General features: G+C 38.8%; 2 protein-coding genes across 4 annotated transcripts; both read left to right on the top strand.

Moving 5' to 3' along the window:
- The first annotated feature begins 3,003 nt into the window (after window positions 1-3,003).
- zranb2 (zinc finger, RAN-binding domain containing 2) lies at window positions 3,004-7,937 on the top strand. 2 transcript variants are annotated; one of them, XM_051377713.1, is made up of 10 exons: window positions 3,005-3,160; window positions 3,826-3,878; window positions 3,976-4,084; window positions 4,267-4,349; window positions 4,859-4,935; window positions 5,098-5,259; window positions 5,370-5,533; window positions 6,069-6,128; window positions 6,605-6,754; window positions 6,986-7,937. In XM_051377713.1, the coding sequence occupies exons 1-10, from the start codon at window positions 3,105-3,107 to the stop codon at window positions 7,041-7,043; spliced, it is 972 nt and encodes a 323-aa protein (XP_051233673.1). In that variant the 5' UTR covers window positions 3,005-3,104; the 3' UTR covers window positions 7,044-7,937. The 2 variants fall into 2 exon arrangements, with proteins under 2 accessions (XP_051233671.1, XP_051233673.1); XM_051377711.1 differs by having other exon boundaries at window positions 3,004-3,160; window positions 6,605-7,937.
- A 1,505-nt stretch (window positions 7,938-9,442) lies between these two features.
- ptger3 (prostaglandin E receptor 3 (subtype EP3)) lies at window positions 9,443-15,839 on the top strand. 2 transcript variants are annotated; one of them, XM_051377543.1, is made up of 2 exons: window positions 9,443-9,668; window positions 11,169-15,839. In XM_051377543.1, the coding sequence occupies exons 1-2, from the start codon at window positions 9,510-9,512 to the stop codon at window positions 11,490-11,492; spliced, it is 483 nt and encodes a 160-aa protein (XP_051233503.1). In that variant the 5' UTR covers window positions 9,443-9,509; the 3' UTR covers window positions 11,493-15,839. The 2 variants fall into 2 exon arrangements, with proteins under 2 accessions (XP_051233503.1, XP_051233501.1); XM_051377541.1 differs by having other exon boundaries at window positions 9,443-10,355.
- Window positions 15,840-16,815: the final 976 nt, after the last annotated feature.

Genomic DNA, 16,815 nt, shown 5'->3' with positions numbered 1-16,815 from the left:
CCTCAACAATGTCATTTCACCCGTGTCAAAAATAGGCAAAAGGAACAGAGGGCAGCGAAAAGAAAGTAATAGACTTGAGTTGAAACACCGAAAAGGCTATTGGTGTGGCCTCAGGGTCATGGACCAGCTGTGACAACGACCTCCAAGGGTCTTTGACTTTGACCGACAGCAGATTGGGTGGACAAGGACGATTCTAGCAGCCTATGCTCTGGTGTGTACTTAAATTGTAGCAGTTGTTAGGTGTTATCACATGAGAAATAACTGCAACTTAAAGCCTCCTCCTCATTAATAGCATTTACATCTCAACAACATATGGTGAGCTACTTCCTGCATCTTAACTACCCTCATATTAAAAGCGGTGAATTTATCTCACGAGGAATTAGGGAAATGTTTTTGTGTGAGTGTTATTGGACTGACCCTGTTCTGGCGAGGTCAAATCTGATTGACAGTTCTGTAGCAAAAAATGGTCTCTCCAATATTGCTGTAATTTGTGACTAAAGAACTATGGGTGATAAACTTCAGATGATTAAGGCTTTTATTTCTACAATGCATATTGGTTTATAAATGAACTGTGCTCATATGAGATTAGAACAAATGACAATTCAGTTTATTTTAAAAAAAAAAACATAAATACTATCACTCTAATACATCTACCTATGTTGTGTATACGGTATATACTGTCATATCCACCTACCTCATGTATATAAAGAAACCTACACGTAAAATATTTATTTCAGCATCCATAGCACTATTGTCTACTGTCTACAAATGTTATTGTTTTTTCTTTGTTTATATGTGTATAACTGTACATATTAGTCTTTGGCTATTTCATTTAGCTTGTTTTTATGTTTATTTAAGCTTATTCTGTGTTTGTACAATGAGAGTAAAGAAGAGAGAAAGTAAAACCAGAGTCAAATTCCTTGTATGTGTGCCCATACCTGACCAATAAAAGATAAGAATCTGATTCTGATTCTGATTCTGTGTGAAGTCCTCAGCCAGATCTTCATCCAGAAGAGCAGACAGATTTATTTCTTACAGCGCATAAACTGAAACTCCTGATCTACTCATTTTATTTCAGCACAGACCACTGGAAACCCATGAGGGGACTTTGTCCCTGTTTTAAATTATTCTGTAAGAGATCAGTGCTTCTTCTACTAATATCCATGCTACTGACAGACACTTTCATCAACTTAACCAACACTTCAGTTTAGGCTGAAGTATGTTACTATAATCAAGTGTTACACGGCTTTAATATCTATAAAAATGACAAAAATGTCAAACATTTCAAGTGTCATCATTTCACTATCAGCTGCTACATACTACCAAAGATTGTTTGAAGGACCTGTAAGATGTAAGAATTTTTAGCATTTTTAGCAAGCATTTTTATTCTTTAACAGTTTGACCATTTTTGTGTGGAAGTTTTGTCTTATGTAAGACCCGACCACAATGGTTCACCTTGAAAACAAAGAAATAACTCACCTATACTGTACTGAAACAAATGTACTGAAAGCTCGACAGTATATGTTCAGCACATTTGATTAAACTATAAATATTACTACAAGTATACAGGAATAATCTCTTAAATGTTTCTTTAATCATATTTACTGCTGCTTTCTTCAAAAGACAACTATGATATATAATTATTAGATATATTTGTATGTGTAATTCAGATTAAGTATAGATTAGTAAGATTAGTATACTTGTACTCTCGACCAGTGGTTCTCAACTTTTTTGGTGTCAAGGGCCCCCAAATTGATTCACATCAGACTGCGGACCTGTATTTGATAAGATAAGTAGTCTCATGGATCCCCGTCTGATAAGATATTCCTTATAGTTATTCATGGCTATCTAGATTAGCAGATTAACAGTAAAGAGTGTGAGACCTATGAACACAATCCTTCATATACATTCTCTCATTCTGCTAACTTTTAGCTAATTAAATGATAGTGGAATTAAAATATTCTCCATTTTTACCAGGGACCCACTGAAATCCCCTCAAGGACTCCTGAGGGCCCCTGGACCCAGGTTGAGAACCAATGCTCTAACCCTTTTAAAGGCTTGAAGGTGTTTTTCTTTCACACAGGAACTTTACACATCCCCTGCTCTAGATGAACAAGCACAATCACTGGAAACGTGTGAACAGTGACGGTCCGTAACAAAACAGAAGGGGTCTGTGAACATGTGCAGCGGTTAACGTTAGCCTTAACTGCCATCTAGTGGGAGGTATTGGCTTTGCAAGAAAACTGACAACATCAAACTCCTACATTGTGGATGGAGTCAACAAGACTGACCATTTAAAACAGATCCTTAATCAGCCATGGGTTAAATCACTGTCACCTGGACATCCACTGCCTCAGTCTATCTTTCATCTGTTTTTATTTAAAGGTATAAGCTGATCATTATAAATCAACAAAGTGAATGCTGAGTTTTTAAACCCCAATATTAACCTCATTCCTTTTTTTTTTATGTTATTCAAGTATGCAATGAAGGGGATTTAGCCCCTAAAACTATTATAGACTATGCTTAAATGGGTGAACAGTCTGTCTGTAGCTACATTTTACTATATATCATCTTAATATTCCTAAATAACCAATGTTTACTATGATATTTGCATGTCATGTAACGTATTACTGTTAACCTTCAATGAAAAACTACTAAAACCCTGTAAGGCCAATACCATTACATGTTAAGAAACTATTATGTTATTATAACAATTTGCATTGTACCACGTTTCTCAAGAAAAAACTGGTTTGTCCTTTGTCAAGGTTGCATTCATGTTTTTTTTCAGAAGTAATAACCTCCTGTGTCAAAAGGCATATAAAAGTGTCAGTAGTACAAATAGGCTGCATATATTCTCACACCGCTGCACAAAAGGATGTTTTGGTGTCATAAAACCAGCCTGGCCGTTTTCACCGCGCACAACATGCCACAATTACGAGCAGAGAAAGGTGAGTTTAAAGATCTACCGAGGAGCACCTGAAGGCAGCACCACTGGGAGGAGGAGGAGGAGGAGGAGGAGGAGGAGGAGGCGGCTAACTATCGCTGCATGATCACACTGAGCACACCCTGCCAGAGAGCTAGTCAGTGTTAACAGGCACATAAAAATGTCGGGGAAGAGTTTCAGAGTCAGCGATGGCGACTGGATTTGTCCCGATAAAAAGTAAGTGCAGTAGATTGACGCATCTCACGCATTAGCTGATTATATGTTAGATGTTTGCTCATCGCTAATGTGCTAACAGGTTAGCTCAGTTAGCTTAGGCCTTCTAGGATGTGGTTCCCGCTAACATTGACTTGCTACGTAAACTAAGTTGGCTAACTTTAACCGTATTTCTCCCCTATTACCGACGCCGTAAGCGTAGAAAAATAAACAACACAGACACATCAAGTGGGCATTTATTTACGTTTTGGATTTACGTTGTCAGGAAGTTTTAATATAAGTTATTGTGCGTAGACTTAGAAATAGCAAGCTAGCTACAGTTAGCTTCCGTGGTTTGGTTTCGGGGTGAGTCCCCACTCACTATTGTGGGTGGTATTTACAATGTTGTAGAAGCCAAGTTGTCACGAGTGTAGAGTCTAACTTGGGTATTCAGCAATATCGCGTTTCAAGTGAACTGTGAACTAAAAACGTCTTAAGTGACAGACAAGCCAGCTGCAGTTGTCAGTGCACAGGCCTTTGAAGTGGGTGTGCAACGAAACACTAGGACAAATAAACTCACACTACCTATCTAACTTGTAGTTCACTAAGCATATGCGTGAATCAGTAAGTAGCAAGCTCAAGCCTTGTGTTGCATCTATAATATATGTATTATTTTTGTGCTTCTGCAGGTGTGGAAACGTGAACTTTGCTAGAAGAACTAGTTGTAACAGATGTGGCAGGGGTGAGTCCTTGTCTGTGCAAGTTATTATATCTTCCAGAAGTTTAATGCATGCTTTCAAAAGGCTGCTGTATTATTAACGTTGTTTTGTTTCCCACAGAGAAAACCACAGAGGCCAAGATGATGAAAGCAGGAGGGACAGAGATTGGGAAAACTCTGGCCGAGAAGAGTCGAGGCCTCTTCAGTGCGAATGATTGGCAATGCAAAACGTACGTCAGTGGTAAACTATAAGTGACTGTCCAAATGTTTGATTAATCAGACACTGCAGCAAGTAGTAATGATCGAAATACATAAGAAAACCAAGCGTTTTACTAAGCTAGACGTACATTTTAATTTGAAATATGTTTAGTTTGACAGATGTTTATTTTCCTTCCCTCTTGTTTTCATACAGATGTGGCAATGTGAATTGGGCTAGAAGGTCAGAGTGCAACATGTGTAACACACCGAAATATGCCAAGCTTGAAGAGAGAACAGGTACCCCAAAAACATATATAGTTTGCTTTTGAATTAGAGCCTGAATTCACCAATAACTGATATGGTGGCTGATACAGAGACTTTCTGAGCTTGAATAGAAATATGTTATATATGTGGAGTTATGTGAAATATGTGGACTTTGCACCAATGTCACTTTGCAAAGGTACTGAGAAGGCTGCTTTCTTAAAAAATTGAATTTAGTAAAGAAATTTTAAGCTAAACATTTTTAACATTAAATCATTTGTCTTATACATTGTCAACGTGTTGTAGTTGACATTGCTGAGAGCTGCTTCTTCTCTCTCACTCTGTGTTGCTTGCCACAGTGTTGTAAAATCACAGTGCACTCTGCTGGACACCAATATATTACAGCAAGCATTTTCTTCTACATTATATATGTGTTGTATATTTCTTTTATATATAAAATATACGCAGATACCAATATGGTCAATATTAACCAATATATTGTTTGGGCTCTATTTTGAATACTTATTCATTTTTTTGTGTTTCAGGTTATGGTGGAGGTTTCAATGAAAGGGAGAATGTGGAATATATTGAACGGGAGGAATCTGATGGCGAATACGATGAAGTGAGTCCTTCCTTCAAGTGCAATGTTTGATAATTTAAGCATTTTATATACTGTAAGTCACATGTAACCATACTAGTGTTTAGCAGGTAGAATCTTAATGTGTCCTGATGAATTAAATTTGTATTGCGAGAGGTCTTCAAATATGTTGTTCAAATGTCACAGTTTGGTAGGAAGAAGAAAAAGTTTCGTGGAAAGACCAACAGCACATCTTCCTCAAAAGAAACTGAAAAGAAAGAAGTAGCTAAAGCTGCGCCTGAAGATGAGGAGGAGGAAGAAGACGAGGAAGAGGAGGAAGAAGGGGATCTTTCCAAATACAAATTAGACGTAAGATTGGTGGCTGTAGCTGGAAATTCGAAAGACCAAATATCATAACAACAGCCCATTACAGTGTTTTTAACAAAAACAACAACAACATCAAACGCTTCCTTTTCCAGGATGATGATGATGAAGAGGAAGACGAAGATGGAGACCTGTCGAAGTACGACCTGGACGCCAGCGATGATGATAAGGCAGCTAAGAAAAAGGGCAGCCGCTCTGGTTCTTCGCGCTCCCGCTCGTCCTCTCGCTCCTCCAGCTCCAGTTCACGGTCGAGGTCCAGGTAAAAGGGTACAGGTCAAGGGTAACTCCGGGCAAAATGTCAGTATCAGCTCAATCTTCCTTCTGATTTACTGATCAACATCAATTACATGTCCTTTAATGCTGATTTGTTGTTTTTCTCTTTTCTCAACTCCTCCCCTTCTGTGGTGTTAGAAAACTCGGACTTGCAGACTGAATGATCTTACTTGTATTTTGTGTTTTGTTTTACTTCAGATGGAAGGAATGCGTTATTCATACTGCACTCTGACTCTCCTTTTTGCACTTGTTATATATTAATTCACCTGCTCCCCCTTTTGATTGAGTTGTTGCATACAGCTGTAGTTTAGGTGTCTGTTCTGTTTTTGGTTGTTACACCTCCAAACCCCCACATTTAGTTAGTCTATGTAGTCTACAGTTGTGCTACACAGGCAAGAATAGTTTTAAGTATTTCTCTAAATTTAAAGTTAAATATCACGTCTGTGCATTGCCATGTGAACCGTCTTGCTTATTTGTCTTGTTCAGAAAATATTGGAAAGGTTCTGTTTCTTGTCTTTCAGGTCCCGCTCTAGAAGCTCATCCAGTTCCAGGTCTGGATCTCGCTCGAGGTCCCACTCCAGGTGAATGAGGTGACATGCACTCTCTCCCTTAGAGAGTGTATGTACGGGGCTGAAAGCTTCAGAACAGTCCTATTCCCTAGTTTTAAGTTTTAACAAAGACTGGATAGTGCTGTGACGGCTCTGAATCACTTGATGTAGGGTTATTTCAAGTTTCCATTAGGCCTGAGAGTATAGAAAGTACACAGTTTGACTACCTGAGCTGAGTTTTAATGTTAGCAAGGCTCAAGTCTGAATAGACATCTGGGGTCTTAATCAAGCGTCTCTCAGTTGTCGTGCTGGTTTTGCCTTCTCAGTTAAAGTCAGTTTATTCCATTAAAAGCTAAACATTTCCTAGATTGTGAACCATTTTGAGGACACTTTATTCAGTGAGTCCATAATTAAGGGCTCTTAAATCAGAGAAGCTTGATAAATACCCACGCTGGTGAGACTCTATCTTGACCTTACTGACCTCACTACTTGGTTTATTCCTCCAAAAGATCCAGCTCCAGGTCTGGAAAGGGCTCCTCTCCCCGGAAGAGGTCCCGCTCACCCTCCTCCTCACCTGAGAGGACACAGAAGCGCAGTCGCTCCAGGTCCTCATCTGGAGGGAGAAAGAGGAGGCGTTCTAGATCACGTTCGTCCGAAAGGTTTGGGTTTCTGTGGAATACCACAATGGCACTGATTATTATTAGCCAACTGTCGCCTCGCTTAAGGGAATTCAGATTTACAGAAATACGTTTCTTGCCTTTTTGTTATATTGTTTTTTTTTATATATACACGTTGTGCCCTTGTATTTGTTTCAAGTATGCATGATTGAATGTTAATAGCCGAGCCTGCTGACCTGTGCTTTTCTTCCCATGGTGTTTGTGTGATTTCAGGTGCGGCGGCCAGTCCTCTGGATCCTCCCATTCTGGCTCCAGTTCAAAAAAGAAATAACTTTATTACAGCCTTTAAGACAAGAAAAGGAACCTTAGTACAAGTGCATGTTGTGTTGCAAGGAAAAACAACCACATCCTTTCAGTATGCTGTTCATTTTCATAGAAAAGTCTTATTTCCCTCAACAACAACAACAACAACAACAACAACACAAAAAAAAAAAGACAGAGGCAACATGACTTCTCTGCCGTTATCATTATATGTCCCTTTTTAAAACCACACAACCCCCAATCTGTGACAAGTGTCTGTAATTACAGGTGTCCAATAAACATAAATGTTTGGTCCTGTAAGAAAATCAGATATACTGTGAAGAGGCTGTATCCCATTTTAAACCCATTCTGCTGAATATCTTCGTGGCAGTACATTTTATTCTACTCATCTGTGGAGAAATTGAAGTGAACATTTTTTTATTACTTTTTTTGGCCCTAGGAAACATCTATTTCCAAATAAATACTGTCTTCATTTGAATAAAAAGTGAAGTACTTAAGCACCGATTTAGAATACCAGAGATGTAGCAATGAATTTTGGCCCCATTTATTTTATTTTCTTGATAAATATATAATTTTTCTTTTGTGTTTTCAAGGTAAGTATTTTACTTTTTGATATTGCTTGTTTTAAGTAAATGGCAGCGAGTTCAACATTCTTTGGTTTAGGTTTAAGTGTTGTGTTTTTTCTTTACACAATTGACACCTAGTTTACCACTCACTTATTCCTCTTCGTTTGTCACCTGGGTAACTAATGAATTCAAGAGATTACAGATTTTTGTGCTTCAGATTAGTGTTTAAAGGATAAACATGCAGTATGTCCCAATTTATGGTAGAATGTGGCAATACAGTCTTTTTATTGGTAAAACAACTCAAATGTACACGTGTAAATAAAATCCTGTCAACATTGTGTTTTTTTTTGTTACTTCCTTGTGTGTCTGGGAGAAGAAACCTAGTTCATTTAGCACTTTAAATGTTCCTTAAATCTGGCAGATGTATGTGTATAATCCTGGTATCACTATACTTGAGATTAATAGTCTGACATTTAGCCATTATTTAGTGAGTTACAGTAAGTACAGACAGTTAAAATTAACACAGCAGTCCAGTGAAAGTTAATTAATTTGTCAGTAATGTTATTTTAAATTGATATGAGCTGTACTTAATTAGTACTTGATTAATGGGGGAATTTGTTAGTAGTCCATGAGTTACATTTTCCGTTATTGTGTAACGTTAAGAGGCTTTTCAGAGCTGACCTGCGGTTACTAGGTAACTAACGTCGTTACTTGCGTTGCTGCGGTAACGCTAGCTGCGAAATTAGTTTCAAATGTTAAATTACATATGAAATGTGATGTTTCATCGTTATAGACTACAGTAGCACTTAATCCATTGTGACTGACTCTCCTGCAGTTTATAGTTCATCATGTAAAAAGTAGCTCTAATGTACAATCTGACTGACGGTAGGATGCAGTCAGTGTAAATACGGAGTAATTGAATAGGCCTACTCAACATGGGGCCCATGCTCCACACTTGTGTTGTTTTCATTCCGGTCAACAGGGGGCACTTGTTACTCCAGGTATGTTGAGTGTAACCTTAGATATACTGTCAATGAGTAACAGAAGGGCTGAATACTTTAATAAGCTGATATGAAATGTAACTTACTGCATTCAGACTTAAATGAATTGTTTTGCTGCAAAGTTTTGAACAGATTCAGAGCTACACGTGCTGTTTGTGTATTGGTAATAGTTACACAATAATAATGTAATATGGACATTTTTCTTGTATGCAATATAGGCCCAATTGCCAGAGTTTACTGAATGCACGAACCCACAACGCATTTATAAAAAGATACGTATTATGGTTTAATCATATTAATTATCTAAGCCAATTAAGGCTTAGATATTTATATGAGAAATGATGCACAACTTAATTCCCTTAAATGTGAATGTCCCTCTAATGATCACCATCCGGAGGTAGCCAAATGATTTAATACAGCCCACTTTTAATCCTGTCAGTATGCCCTAGCTCTGCTTCCAGAGGCTTACGGCCAGTGTTTCACTACTTTCTCCAGCTAAGAGGCACAGATCTGTTTATTTATTCCCACATCTCATCAGATGAGTCTGGATGGTGCCCTAATCTCTAGCATCTTGACTCATGTGGGGTCCAAAGCAGGTGCGATAGTGTTACTCTGAAGTGTCGCAGTCTATACTTGTGAATATAAAGTTAATTAACTAATAACCCCACAAAACCGACATATGAGGTCTCTAAAAGTCGGGTTAATGATTTAGTAAGTGTATGTAAAACCATATGCAGCCTCAGATGTTTGCTCCGTCTGAGCGCTTTTCTTGGTAGTCCCGCCTCCAGCTTGTAGAGGACCCGACGCGCTTTTACGCACCGCATTCATTTGGAGGAGTTTTAAGCGCAAGAGGATGCCAGGCGCACACACAGGTTTCCCACTGCATGTTGGCTTAACCTTCCCCAAAGGATGACTAAGGACGGCTGTGATTATCTAGTGAGCTTGCAGACCACAATTGGAGAGATGCAGGGCGCAAACGTCTCCAAACCATCGTGCGAAGGCACCAAGAATTCCAGCTGTGGATCTGTATCAGTGGGTTTCCCTATAACCATGATGATCACTGGCATGGTGGGCAACACGTTAGCTCTTATTCTGGTGTGCATCTCTTACAGAAAGAAGGAAAATAAAAGGAAAAGATCGTTCTTACTTTGCATCGGATCTCTGGCGTTAACTGACCTGTTCGGACAGCTTTTGACCAGTCCAATAGTAATATCAGTCTACCGAGCTGGTAAGAATTGGAAGAGTATCGACCCATCCGGCCATTTATGCGCTTTTTTCGGTGTGTGCATGACAACTTTTGGCCTGTGCGCTCTCTTCTTGGCCAGTGCCATGGCAATTGAAAGGGCTATGGCGATAACAAACCCCCACTGGTACTCCAACCACATGAAGACAAGTGTGACAAAGCAGACTTTGGCTGTCATTTGGTGTCTCGTGTTGCTCTTTGCGCTGCTGCCCATTGCAGGGGTCGGGGAATACACACAGCAGTGGCCGGGCACCTGGTGCTTTATCAGCACTGGGGACAGAGAGGTCTGGGGCAATATGTTTTTCTCCATCACTTTCGCTGCACTTGGGATTTTCTCTCTGCTTGTAACACTTTCCTGCAATGTAGTGACCATCCGGAGCTTAATTATCCGCTGTAAAACAAAGTCTGGCACGTCTCAGTCCTCAAAACAGTGGGAAAGGCTCACCACGGAGACCGTCGTTCAGCTGTTAGGGATTATGTGCGTCCTCCTTATATGCTGGTCTCCTCTGCTGGTATGTGTTTGCAGGTCACTGCTGCCTATACATTACTTTTCGTATACAACCATGTCCAGATATGCTCTCTCATAGTCTCATACAGTTAAAGCTCTTGTACTTATATGATATAGTAGCCAGTGTCACAATTCACATTGTAATTGGGTTTTATTGACAGCTGCCTGTCTTTGTGTCTCTGGAGATGCTTCATCTCCACATGCACAAATACAAACCATGCAGGAAAGTCACATAAATTATGCCATGTATGATTCCTTTGAAACACTGCTGCCATTTTCCATTAAGGAGCAATCTACTTAGCCGAGTCCTGTTTGGGGGGTCTGCTCAGTGTGCTGTGAGGTCATGCATTGTCAGTCACATATTAAATAGTCTCACCAAGGATATTTATAGAAGCCACAGCACTCATGGCAGAGAGTGAGTACCTAGAGTGTTAACATTATGTTTTTCTCCAGGTCATTTGATACTATAGCTGCTCTGGATTGTCTTTGGGATTAGTGTCAGCCACATTAAATATTAAATGTATTAGGACCTGCCCACAAAATCCAAAACTATTATCTCAGCCAAAAAGTGTGCATATGATATAACATAGACCTCTGAAAGGTTATCTCAATTTCAATAAAGAACGTAAATTGGATTACTGAATATTCTATAATTAAGTTAGGCCCCTAACATAAAAGAAGTTATCTCAGGACAGTTTTTCCTATAGTTTTCATATAGAGCAGGTCTACGTCACACTCCTATAGGCCTTGTTTCATAATACAGACCTGTGACATGCCTCCGTTGCAACAAACAGTGTGTGCCTGCCTCTTTCCTCAGGGTCTGATGCTGAGGATGATCTCTACCCAGGTATCCTCCCACATGTGCAATTCAACAGCAACAACCTCCAATCACACCTCGAGCCAGGATGTCCATTTGGACTGTAACTTCTTCCTGACAGCGATCCGCTTGGCCTCCCTCAACCAGATCCTGGACCCATGGGTCTATCTGCTCTTTAGGGAGATCCTCCTTCGCAAGTTCTGCATCGTGGCTAACGCAGTGTCCAACTGCTCCATAGAGGATCAGAAGGAGCCCCAGGCGGCTCTGGACGCTCTTAATAAGCAGAACCATGATGGCAACAACCTTAAACCACAAAGTAGCTAAGCTGAGCTTTTACAGGAATTGTTATCTTGTGACTTTGAAGCCAGATTGGATGGATGTCAAAATGGATACAGTATGGTCTTGGATGTGAAAAAAAATGTGGATTTTTCCATGTCCACTACAGAAGGACATTGTGCAGTGGGAGACAAGAGTAGTCTCTATCATACTGGTAATGAGAACCAGCTGAGTCTGTTCTGGGTACTTTTGTTTTGCATAAAACACATTCAGAGTCACCTAACCAGCATGTGGATGCATGACCATGTCACCACTCACATTTGGCTACAGCGTGGCTGCCAGGAACTCTCTCATTGCTAGTTCTCAGTTTTTAAAACAACATCTCCAAGGGCCAAGAATTGAATATGCGTGACTCTAAACTGACTTATATGGAAGAAGTGCATCTTTGAGTCATTGCTTTCAACAACTTGAAGCCATAATCCAACTAAAGGACAAATGGTTTTTGTGAATGTCTGTAAATTAAGAAACTGTAAATTGCTTATATTAAGTTGTAAATAGCTTTTCCGTGTCTTACATGAAATGTAATAACTTTGTTTAAAAAGGGATGGGTGGTCATTTAGGAGAAAAATGCTAATCCTAAACTGGAGCCAATTGTTGATTGTAAGATTATTTATTAGTGTTTGTCGTAATATGAAGTTGGTTGTTTCTGTGCTGAACACTGATGAAGGGTATCAGTTGTTGTAAATGTTATAATACACTGTACGTGGTGTTCGTTGAATAACAGCCAAGACTCTGAAATGTGAAGCTTTTAGTTTGTTGCCACTTTTCCTCCTGAATATGAATGCACTGGTAAGCTGTTGTGCAATTAATTTCTTAGCAATTTCCTTTTCAGAATAAAAGAAAAGATAAAAGAATAGGCCTCTCTCTCATCAAAGTGTGTGAGAAAAAGGACTGTAGATTTGTGCTGTTCAATATTATGAGATTATGGATGACAGGGTGGCCTGTTACTGTAATTACAAGGCTCTAGCTATCACTGTCATCACTATTGCATTGGATTAAAAGTATTCTTGTTCTGTGAGCACACAGTGTGTAATTATAAGCATACCTAATTACGCCAGCCAGAACTTTTTGGAGGAAAAGAAAAATGATTGGTGCTTTTGACCAGTAGAGAGAGTTTTTTTTTTTTTTTGGATACAAGGCTGATGAGTAGAGATATAATGGAATGAAGAAAGTCATGTTCAAGCTGCCCAAAACACAGACACCATAGAATTTAAAAGATTAAAGATCTTGTTGGCCAAATTTGTTACACCCAATGTGCTGTGGCTTCACAAGCTTCCATCAGTGTGAGGGCCAATAGTCTCATTAATAATTCATTCTACTGGGTGTTTTAGACATGTTTGCTTGCTACATGAATTCATGCTTTTAATTCTGTGGCGACTGCTTTGGACCTGTTGAACGTATTCCACAATTTTTTTTCTTATTGGCCAAATTGTATCCTTATAGCGCTGATGTTACCTCTAAATGGAGGTAAATGTTAGTGTACAGTGCAATTTCTCAGAGGCCTCAGATGAAGAGTGACTGGACTTTTTCAGCAAGGTGGTTTAATGTTATTTATGTTGCATATCACCATCTGATTGCCGTCCATAGGCCTGCTGTAAATGTATTCAAAGAGGTCCCGCATCTCAGTCAAAGACATCTCAAGGATGGACGCTTTTGCTGTCATGGTAACCCTCAGGTTGCAGGACAATTTCTCACACCAACGCCACAACTCTGCCTTCTCAGCACATAAAGCAACAAGACTACGTACACTCTGCTCTGCCCAGTCTTGCCTTTTGTCTTTCAAATGTGAGAATACATACTCACTGATCATGACTCTGTTGGAAACTGCTATGTGCTAAAGCCATGTGAAAAATGAATATTTAATGTTTCCATGCAACGTGATTGTGAAGCCGGTCTGCCTTAGTATCCCACCCAAACTATTAACCTCGGTGAGTGAAAACAAGGACGATATTATGCGTTTTGTTCAGAAACCAACAATTTTGCATTATTTATAATTTTTCTGGAGTTTATTGCCAGTTATGAATGTGCAGGGGGGGTTACATATTGCACCTTGCTTGTTAACATGTGAAAACACAAATGTATTCAGTTTCATTAATGTCTAGGTGCTATCACACTGACATGAGGTGTGTTCATTTTAATGACTGCTGCTCTAATTGAGCTTGTGGCTCTGCATTATGAGCTTTTATTCCAAACACATGTTCACCTCGTGCAGCAGTTAATATACACCTCAAAAAGTAACATCTGCGGTTTAATCCATTCATTTAAAGCAATGATTGTGTTTATTCTCAAGCTGCAGTGGGATGAGGGAGGTTTTACCGTTTACTCAATCGGCCTCCAATCTGCGTCATGTGATTATCTCAGTTCTCTGTCCAGGAGACTCTGAAGCTTCCAGCTCTTCAGTAAAGAAACAATGATTACACAAGGGAATATGCCCTTAAAGCTAACTGGCCCTACATGTGGTTGTGAATTCTCCAGGGTCTTACATCCCACCCAACCCCCACAGTGGAAAGGAAAATAGCTGAATAATAATTCATTCTTTGTAAATAGAAAACACGATACATTTCAACCCTCCTTGATGGCCCCATTTAAAGCCTATAATGTTTGCCAGGAGTGCTTTCTGTAACATTACAGTGCTTTTACCGTTATGAATGTTCATTAGTACCAGGAGAGTTATGGAAATATCTGTATACTCCAGTTTATTGGTCCACATGGCATAATCTTCATAGGCAATGATAGTTAATGTCTGTCAAAATCTAATTAGCTTTCTGCTACAAACATGCTATCACATATCAAAATTACACACAAGCCTCTTTTAGAAATGATTCTTTGAATTAAATCTTCGACTGTCAGGACTCTTAAGTTTGGTTTGCTCACCTGTTTGAGAGGTGTTTATGTGTGTAGGGGGAAAAACCATTTCAGCTGACAATAACTAACGAGAGTCCTGCACCAGCATTGAAGGGGGTGTACAATTACATAATGATTTGAAACAGGCTTTATGAGGTCCGGAGAATCCGGCATTGCCAGCTGGCTCCATCTCTCTCACTCAAGTCACTAATGCATGGAAGTGATGTTCTGATTGCCTTGTGAGCTAATGAGTCACTTGATGTCTTGAGATTTCAAGACAAGAACAGATTGTTTCTGATAGAAAAATGTTTGATCATTTTGATATTTTGCATTTGTGCTCCATTTCCATCTGCCGCATTGTGAATACAGGGTTAAGAAATGATTTGCTATGTTGAAGCTTGAAGTCATACATCTTTGTTCAGCTTCCTTGGAAATCCTAGATTTAAATGCTTTAGTATTCAGGTGATTATTTTCTGATGCCGTTGGACACATATTGTGCCATAATAATCATTTTGACGGCCTCTATCAGCCAGAAGTGAGGTAGAAAAACAGAAAAGCATTGAATTCCTGTAAACTTCTGGTGTTGGATATAGTCATCAACTTTACACAACGTCAACAGTTTGTACTTTCTAGACAGAACTGGATATCTGGATAAGATCTATTCTCTTTATTGTTCCTGTGGTACAAAGAATCACAGACTGGCACAAATAGTTAACATGTGAGCAGTTCACTGATAAAGTACAAGATGATCTTTGCTGCCATTTTGAGCTACCACCAAGTAAAGTTTCCTTCTCCAGTTTCAATAATACAAAACATGTCATCATGAGTTTAGCTTGAAGCAATTTTTAAAATTAAGATTCATTAAAGGTACAATAAAGTCAAACATTAAGTGTAATTATTGTTCAGAGGGAAGAACTAACCTGGCAGGTACAACAAGCAAAGTGTCACTCAAGTCTGTTTAAAGAGCACACGATGGTGTCACATGCTCATACGATACAATGGAAACAGGTTTGGCCCACCAGCCAAGGCTCTACTGATGAATGTAAATAAATACCGGCTGTCTATCAGATGTCATCTTCTTATCTTTTGTTCACATTATGCCTCTGCTCGTGAATGTAAACAACTCTGTGCAACTCTGACACACGATTCTCAGATGAGGGCTATTTAAACACTTTCACAGCGTTTCTTTGACAGCACTCTTTTATTTCTTTATTTCTCCTTTCATCCTGTGTTTACAACCTTATGTAATTTTTTTACCTTTAACATACCATCATAGACAGTCTTACGTAACATGAGGTGAGATGAGGTGAAAAGAAGAATATCTACCTACCCATCAAAGTGTCCTTTTAGTACTTTATGTCTTTGTCCTCTACTTGACTTCTATCCATTCCACATGCAATGCACTTTTGATTCATTTTGTAGCAGTGTCCTCGTGTATGCCGTGGTGTAATGTTTTCTATTCTATTAAAGGATATGAACATATTTTTTCAATATGTGTTGGGCTTTTGTGGCTGCATGTTTTTCTTATTAAATATTTATACACTTTCACTATTATACTAATTAATGACTGATGCAAGAGGAGTGTACAGTGTTTTACAAGTATGAACTCCGGTTTGACTGAGCCAAACTGAGTATTGGGGGCTTTAGCAACTGTCACGCTCCACAGTGAATTGTGAAATGAAGTTAAAAAAATTTTTTTTTAAAAAAGTGATTATATTTGGCTTTAATTTTTATTTTCACAGTTTCTCATATGTGTAACAAAGAAAGACATGAAAGACATTAAATATACTGAATGTGGAGATATCATTATAGCATTTTACACCCTGGTCCTATTTTCCCTTGTTGAAATTGTCTGACATATGAGAACGTTTAAATGAGAATGATGTGATTGTTTTTCACTGGTGAATGTTTTGAGAACTGTGGATGTTTTTAAATGCTGCTGGCCATTTCAGAGCATGTGTTATATGGGCTGCTATTGTTTGTTGACCTTGTGCATTGGGTTTCCATGAGCCAATAAATGGAATAATGTTCTACAAAACGCTGTATAGATGAGTCATTGCATTGCAGATTTTTTAAAGAGATATAATGCATGAAACCAAGGCTCCTGATTATTAATGTTTGGTGAAGTTAAATTACTATATATGAGTGCATACTGCATTTAATATATTCTACATAATATATAGAAGACAAGAAATATTTATTTTGTTTTTAATCTATTTATTTTAAATAAATGTAAAAAACAAAAAACCAACCTGACCAATCACTGGATTTACCCTACTAGTGAGATGAGTGAGTAAGAATATATAACTGTTCAAATCTTTAGAGACTGAAGTACTCATTTAAATTTGTTTAGGATCAGATAAGCCCCAGCCATTTCCCAAAAATCCGTAACATACACTTTTACAAACTACCTTACATGTGGAGAAAAGGGCAAAGGCCTTGATTGATGTCTAGTAATGGAAAGCTA

This window comes from Dicentrarchus labrax, unplaced genomic scaffold (genome assembly GCF_905237075.1).
Source record: "Dicentrarchus labrax unplaced genomic scaffold, dlabrax2021, whole genome shotgun sequence".
Taxonomy (NCBI): Eukaryota; Metazoa; Chordata; class Actinopteri; family Moronidae; genus Dicentrarchus; species Dicentrarchus labrax.
This window is presented reverse-complemented; position numbering and strand designations above follow the sequence as displayed.

What these genes read in the sequence shown, in the direction of transcription:
- zranb2 (XM_051377711.1), top strand. Translation starts at nt 3,105, where the DNA reads ATGTCGGGGAAGAGTTTCAGAGTCAGCGATGGCGACTGGATTTGTCCC. An exon ending in AGTTCACGGTCGAGGTCCAG is followed by an intron (nt 5,534 to 6,068) that starts GTAAAAGGGTAC and finishes CTTGTCTTTCAG; the next exon opens with GTCCCGCTCTAGAAGCTCAT. An exon ending in CGCTCGAGGTCCCACTCCAG is followed by an intron (nt 6,129 to 6,604) that starts GTGAATGAGGTG and finishes TTCCTCCAAAAG; the next exon opens with ATCCAGCTCCAGGTCTGGAA.
- ptger3 (XM_051377541.1), top strand. Translation starts at nt 9,510, where the DNA reads ATGACTAAGGACGGCTGTGATTATCTAGTGAGCTTGCAGACCACAATT. An exon ending in TATGCTGGTCTCCTCTGCTG is followed by an intron (nt 10,356 to 11,168) that starts GTATGTGTTTGC and finishes CTCTTTCCTCAG; the next exon opens with GGTCTGATGCTGAGGATGAT.